We start from the raw sequence: 7,319 nt of genomic DNA on the forward strand, positions 1-7,319 counted from the left end.
AGAACTGAAAGTGTTGATTTCTTCTTTAATTTTGAGTATGATTTCATGAATTAGCTTTGCAATCCCCTTTTTAGAAATGTTTGGGTAGTATGTTTTCATTTCGTTGCAAAAAAAATTCCTAAAACAATTTTTTTTCATCAAAAATCTTCCCACATGAGTTCAATCAAAAACAAAATTTGATAACTTAAATTCATAAGTTTTAATCTACTTAATTAATTCATCTAAACTCAATTAATTAACCTAATCAGAATTTTTAGTGTTAATTAAATAAGGGTATATTAGCCATTTAGAAAATACAAGGTTAAAGGGTAGCCTGTTTTACTTCAAAATGACCTGGCTTTTATCTTATTAGGTATACCCCAATTAATTTGGGTATACCCCAATCAAGCCTGGTAAATCAAAACCATTTTTCACTCAATACAAAAACAGTTTTACTTAAATTTTTCCAATAATTTCCAAAAATGAGGTCATATGTCGTTTTCATGTTAGTCCACTCTGATTATCTCTTATGGCTGTTACCTATTCTTTGAAATTGAAATGAATCTTTTATTCCAGATTGAGACTCTTGTCCATATAACTGACTGCTAGTAGACCTGTTAAAATTCCACGAACGTGCTCTCTTACATGACTCAACTCTCAGGAGCAGTAAGCAAGAATGGTAATATCGCGTGGAATGTACTGTATCAGGAACATACTTGCTTAGAATTTGCTTAAAATGAACAATATTTTCCATGGGGAACTATTTCTTAATTATAGTCAAAGAAGCTTTACAAATGCGTGCAAGTTAATGTGGGTAAGACCGTAAGAGTTCAGAGGTAGAAAACATAAACAGGATTCAACTTAGAAATTTAAAATGACAATTAAGGATAAGAAGGACGACTACTTAGCATGATACCCCATAAATTTGAATAATGAAATATCAAGTAGATGATAATTCAGACATTCCAAAAGGTAAATAATTCTATTTTCATGTATATTTTCATCTTTGACTGTATAAAAATCATAAAAATGAAAATCAAATAATTCAACAAATAATTTTAAATTGGTCACACGCAGCGCACAATCGAAAAACAGACATTCAAAAACAAAGAAATGTCAACGAGTTGTAGCAAAACCAATCTGCCTTGCCAAGAGACTCCGGCAATCAGACACTTCTATTTATAGTCATTCCCCAAAACAACTCTTAATTTCCATTAAGAGCGGTAATCAGGAGATTGGCAAATACAATTAAATCAAACTTTGGTTATTTCTTCTCTATAAATAGACAAAAATCAAACAAGTGAAATCATAGACCAGGGAGCTAGTATTCTCCAGGATCGAGAGTAAAGAAGTTAAGGGGAGTCAGCAGTCATGCTTGGAGGAAATGGTGATGTTCAAAAGGCTCACAGTACTGCTGAGATGCCATGGTCAACTGGATTATTTAGCTGCCATGAAAACTTGAAAAATGGTAAATTACCCCCCTCAAAAACACTTCCTCATTTGTTCTTAATCACTCTAATATATTTCCGATGGTGATCGATTTGAATTTGATTGTCAAAGACTACTTCGTTTCCTCTTTTATTTATTTTTGTTTTATGTTTTGTGCAGCTCTACTCACGACGGTGTTGCCATGCGTAACATTTGGGCAGATAGCTGAGATTGTCGACGAAGGAGAAACAAGTAAGACGGTGCAGGGTTCATTACACTGATCTCTTTCAATCCAGCAAAGATCATATATTTTGTATTTCATGTTAAGTGGATTGTTCTTCAAATTAAAAAAAGAAGAAATTTGCATTGTGGATGTAGATTCTGCTAAGGCTGGTTTCTTCTGTTGTATGACTGCAAATATACCGTGCTGGGGAAAATTGAAGGGTTGCAAGTACAGGGCGAAATTGAGGAGAAAATTTAATTTGGTTGAGGAACCGTTGGGAGATTCCCTGTCTCATGTGCTTTGTCCATTGTGTTCACTTTGTCAAGAATTCAGAGAACTCGAAAATAGAGGACTTGATCCTTCCCTAGGTATTATCATTAACTCTTGTTTATTCTTTATGATCCAGATTTGAATAGTATTTGATGCTGGTCAATGTCGGGTCAGACCTATGATCCTTAGCAATTTGTAAATGCTGGTTATTTGTGATTGTCATTCTCTTTTCTTTTGTCTTTGTAGGATGGGAGGAAGCAAGTATTGTGGCTCAAAACAAGATTCCTCCGGTTAACCAAACTATGTTCAAGTAGTTAGTATTGGTTGTCGTCAAAAAGATACAGTTGCTAGTGAATTTGTGATAGTGTGATCTTTTCATGTACTTTCATTTCCAAATTGTGTCCTTTGAAATCAGTTGTAATATTGCTGTCTAATGTACTTGGTCTTTTAATTTCTGATTGTATATGTTGGAATTTCTTAGTTTGTTACACTGCAGATTGGAATTTGTATGCTATTGGTACAAATAAGTAAATGAATATGCTAGTGAAAAGAATGGTAAAAAATAATAAAACAAGAATGCTCAAAATAAAGCGATGGAGGCCGTGCAGCGCGGGGTTATTTATCCATCAACACACACATTGTTTAGACATAGATCGTTGTTTCTATACGACCAAGAACTCCGTTTTAAAACTGTTGTAAGGAACACTCGCGAGGCATGTTCCAGTTGAATCGTTTAGTATCCTTGCAGTAGTCATAGATCATAAATTTATCTCTAACCCATTTCATTTGACCTTTCTGAGCATAATTCAGGTTGCTATATGCAGAAGAAGTATACCAGTTAGCTTTTGAGGAACAGTAACTGATACTGCCTTGTCCAAACCAAGTGCAAGCTCTTGGCGTGAACTTCCGCAATTTAGCTGAGAAGGGTGATTTTTTCCAGTCGATTTTATCAAGCCCACCTCTGGTTGCCCAGTCATCAGCATTCCATAAACTGCTGTAAGCCTTCATACCCTGCCTGTTTGGATATTTAATTCCCAAGTACTCGTAGTTGCGGAATGCACGGATTGGAATCCCATCGACAAACCACCTGAAAAGAAATACAACCACCAACCATATTAAGTTTTCTTACAAAACGGTTTGAACTAAAATTCGAGAACGGTAAAAATATGAAAGGCATACTCCTTACAGAATGCACGGATTGGAGTATTACTTACACAATCTGGGTCGGGTTCCAGTGAATGGTGTAATTGTGGAACCCTGTGGTAGGATCAAACCAAGGGTAGAATTGTTGTTCTTTGTTTCCAACTCCTTGTGCAAATACATTTGTGTGGATGATATAAGGTTTTCCAGATACGTTACCCAAGAACTCGAAATCTATTTCGTCGTGCTTATCACCCTTTGAGGAAAGCTGAAAGTATGAAAACAGATTAACCAATGAAATATGTATACAACAACGGCAGACGTGAATGCATGCGTGAATCCTATTAACCGATTAAGTATACTTACGTAGTAGGCAGTAACGGTTCCCGCAGAATTTCCGGGCACTAATTTGATTTGCATTTCAATGCTGCCAAAAAGGAATTCTTTCTTGCTTTCAATTCCTGATCCTGCAAAGCAGAGTACATAGACATTAGTAAGCTATACGGAAGAAAAAACACGTAACGAGATATATTTTACGGACGCAAATGTTAACTACCTGCAGATTTATCTAAAACAAGTTGAAGATCGTTGCCATTGTTGTAAACAGATGAGTGATGAGCTCCCCAGTTGAAATATGTTGTTTCCCAAAAGTTGGCTTCAACAACCATAGAATGTTGATGATCAAATCCAACGAAGAAAACAAAAAGAGCCAGGATAATTGCCTGCGAGTTCCTCGTCGTCATTTTATTCCCAACCTAGAATGAGTTGATGCTTAAAACTCAACTCTAGAGTTGGGAATTTGGGATGTTTTTGAAAATGTTTCAGGCTTGGGTTTATATAGAAATCTTAGAGACAATTCAAAACAAAAAATGATTTAGCATTACGTTCCACCAGTTGCATGATATTGTTAGTTTTATATTCTCAGGGGTAATTCAGTCATGGAAACAAATTAGGAAAAGAGATATGTTTTTATATTGGCGTTCAACAAGAAAAACCGCAGACAAATGCACGCATAGTAGAGCTGGCAAGGGGTTAAGAGCAGGAAAGAGGTCGTGCATGGGACGAAGAAGATGTCAAAGGAGACCAGAAACAGATACCGCATCTTGCCGAGTGCCGGCCCTTTTGAATCTTGTACCAACGTGTAGGCACTTTTGGCTCTGGACATCAGGGCCAATCTAGTCTTTGTATACTTAAGGACTCTCGTGACGCGACCAACGAACAACAGTTAGTCAACCGAGTACTAAAAAATAAAAACTGATTTAGCTTTGTGTGAATTCAGTCGCATGTTGCACATAGTTTTGGAAATTTGGGCCTAAAAATACTACGTGGGAGGGATTTGGGTTTAACAAAAGTGAAAACTACAAACGGACCCATTTTTCGGATTTTTTCTATTGTGAAATCCACATTCTAGAACCCATAATTAATAAAATGTGAAAAATACTATAACCCCCTATTATATGGGTTCAACACATAGAAACCCAACAAAATGGATCCTTCATTGTCAACTCCATTCTTTCACATTTTGATATTTCTAGGCCCAGAACTTTAATTTTTAGGGCTTGATAATAAAGTGACATTTTCATAATGTCAAATTTACCCTTTTCAATATATACAAGAGAAAAATCATAAGATCCATTCATTTCTTCATTTTCTTTCTCTCTCATCTCTCTCGCTCGGTTGCAGGTTGCAGAGAAAAAAGTTTCAGGGTTTGCTCTCTCTCTCAGACGAAGAAACAGGCCGAGAACACGATTTCTAATCGAAATTTCCAGTGAGTAATGATTTCATAACTTAGATCTGACCTTTACAAAAAAAGATCCTGATTATCTAAACATAAATTTGAAATCAACATCAGTTATTCTTCGGAGATTCAATGAAAATTCATCAGCAGGAACTGAATATGAAGATTCTCGTAGAAAATCAAATCGAACAGGAAAAATTTCAATTCAATCGGTTGATTTCGTAATCTGATTTCATTTTTTCTGCAGAGATTTCGTTCTAATTTAGTTTTCTGTTTGAAGATTCATATAAAGTTTCTAGGTTTATTTCTTTCATTGATTTCATTTGCTTTTTTAGATCTGGAAGAATGATAGTAAATCATCTGCGTGTTTGTTATTAGAAGAAGAAGATCTGTTAGAAACGATGATAAATCGAAATTTTATTCTCGGTGTTTTGGAATTTTGGTGCATTTTTGGAGTTCATCCTGGTTATGATGTAGTTATTTAGAGATTTGAATGGATTTGATTCAATAGATAAAATAGTTGAGCATCAAATAATCTATGAATTCGAATCAGTCAAATATTATTTCAATTTTATTTTGAATCTGAAATTAAAGCTTGTGAATCTCAAGTTAAGGTTTCATCATCTCTTCTCAGTCTCCATTCAAGTCAGAAGTCTTCTATAATCTAATTAGTTATTGTTTCATCTCTTTCATTTTTTTCAAGGTTTTTTTAAGTTGGGATTTCCTCTTCTTTGTTGTTTTTCATGTATGTAATGATGTTTTAAACCTTAGGACTTACTTATTGTGCAGGTTCAACAATGGAACTATGAAGATCTTCAACAACAACAGAAATAAAGAAGATAACAACTAATCGTCATTCACAGGTGATTCAAAATCTGATTCTTCTTTTGCTTTGGAAACAACTAATGAAGAAGCTGTTAATAGTAATAATTTTCATCTGGAGATTCGGTATCACCAACATCTGATAATTCTGTTTTTGAGTTCTAAATGTTTGATGAATTGCTTCTGTTGTTTGGTTTTATTGATGTTGTTTAATTTTTGTAATTTAAGGATACGAAATGTAGATGAAGTATTTGGATCTGGCATTTAGTATGTTTATTTACATATTCTCAGTTTTTACTAAACAAAATTGTTACAAAATGTGAAGAAGGACACAAAACCTTTTTTGAGATCTTTGCTTCTTTCAATTGCTAATAAACCCAGTATGTCCATCCTTCCATGTAATGAAGTTTTCTACACTTCCTTGATGCAAAACAACTTTGGGTACTGGAATCTGTACCTGGAGATATAAATCCTAAAGAGAGTGATGGAGAAATTGAGAAGGTTTTCCAGACCTTGCAAAGTTTACCCTCAGAAATCCCATCAAGAAAGTAAGAGTTATTCTCCTTCATTTTGTTGTACTTATGTATACTACAGTTTTCATTTTGCAATTGGGAAGTTGATAAATACATTCAACTACACTACCATATATATGGATCCACTGTAAAGGTGGACGACTTTTGGAGTTCATGAACTGCCAGTGAACAACACATTTGGAAGTGTTTTCTTCTTTCATGGAAAATCATACCTTCGTAAGAGAATTGACGTTAGTAGATCAACTATCTAACATGTCATATTATGTTTCTAAAACTCAGGTGGCTTGTAGATTACATGATGGAGCTTGGGTTCTTCAAATCACTTTCCCAGTGGGTTGGCAATAACCTTATGAAATCTGGGGACCATGAAACATGGGCTTTTGATCTCCAAGGTGCTGTTGATATGTTCAATTCATACAGGTATGTCCGATTATCCTCATTAATCTGCTGGTATTAGCTCCCGTTTGTGCTTTATTATGGATGTGTAACTTTCAGTTACACAAGCTAAGTGGATGTGTAACTTCTAGTTACACAAGCTAAATAGATGTGTAACTTCTAGTTACACATGCTAATTAGATGTGTAACTTTTACTTACACATAATGATTGAATACAACAACTGAAGGTTTTTAATGCTTGGAAACAACTTTTCTGATTAAACCTAGGTAGTACTTGTCATCTTGTATAGAACTCCATTGAATGATTCAGGTTTCAGTTGGTGATATTGTGGTGACTCCATTTGAATCAATCAATTTTTCCAATTTGTTCTTTTGAAGCTACTTCAGGTAACGTTTTTGTTTTGATTCAATATGATTGACTCATTTAGTAGTTCTATTTTTCTTAGTTTGATTAGGTTTTGATTCTTGTTTTGGTTGTTCTATTCAGGTCAGAGTAGAAAAAAATATTTCTGACCTTTGCTCTTGTTTTTCAGAATTGATGAATTGAAGGAGATGATGAGAAGATAAAGGATGAACTCTTTTAAGTTTCTACTACTGGTGCTAGTGGTGACAGGTAATTAGCTGATTTCACAAGGTTCTCTTCTTTTTTAAATGTTATGTTTTTTGTGATCAAGGTTAACTTGTTCTGATAAATTACTACGGTAGCATCCTGTCAATGATTGGTTTTTACTGTTGGATTATGCATCCTTGTAAGGTAGTATATGGATTTTGTAATGTATATCAAAGAGGG

At 34.6% G+C, this 7,319-nt stretch overlaps 2 protein-coding genes and 1 long non-coding RNA gene across 3 annotated transcripts; 2 read left to right on the forward strand and 1 right to left on the reverse strand.

The window, feature by feature from the left end:
• The first annotated feature begins 1,123 nt into the window (after positions 1 to 1,123).
• On the forward strand, positions 1,124 to 2,356 carry LOC113353652 (protein PLANT CADMIUM RESISTANCE 8-like). The gene is made up of 4 exons (XM_026597188.1): positions 1,124 to 1,447; positions 1,588 to 1,659; positions 1,786 to 1,998; positions 2,147 to 2,356. The coding sequence occupies exons 1-4, from the start codon at positions 1,351 to 1,353 to the stop codon at positions 2,212 to 2,214; spliced, it is 450 nt and encodes a 149-aa protein (XP_026452973.1). The 5' UTR covers positions 1,124 to 1,350; the 3' UTR covers positions 2,215 to 2,356.
• LOC113353651 (probable xyloglucan endotransglucosylase/hydrolase protein 26) lies at positions 2,340 to 3,771 on the reverse strand. Its single transcript, XM_026597187.1, has 4 exons — positions 3,597 to 3,771; positions 3,407 to 3,507; positions 3,115 to 3,308; positions 2,340 to 2,987 (listed from the first exon to the last, which is right to left on the reverse strand). Exons 1-4 carry the CDS (start codon positions 3,706 to 3,708, stop codon positions 2,585 to 2,587), a joined length of 810 nt encoding a protein of 269 aa, XP_026452972.1. The 5' UTR covers positions 3,709 to 3,771; the 3' UTR covers positions 2,340 to 2,584.
• A 2,326-nt stretch (positions 3,772 to 6,097) lies between these two features.
• Positions 6,098 to 6,868, forward strand: LOC113353653. The gene is made up of 3 exons (XR_003361443.1): positions 6,098 to 6,148; positions 6,413 to 6,553; positions 6,840 to 6,868. It is a non-coding gene; the product is annotated as an uncharacterized LOC113353653 (long non-coding RNA).
• The last annotated feature ends 451 nt before the right edge of the window (positions 6,869 to 7,319 follow it).

This window comes from Papaver somniferum, chromosome 2 (genome assembly GCF_003573695.1).
Source record: "Papaver somniferum cultivar HN1 chromosome 2, ASM357369v1, whole genome shotgun sequence".
In the NCBI taxonomy this organism is placed as follows: Eukaryota; Viridiplantae; Streptophyta; class Magnoliopsida; order Ranunculales; family Papaveraceae; genus Papaver; species Papaver somniferum.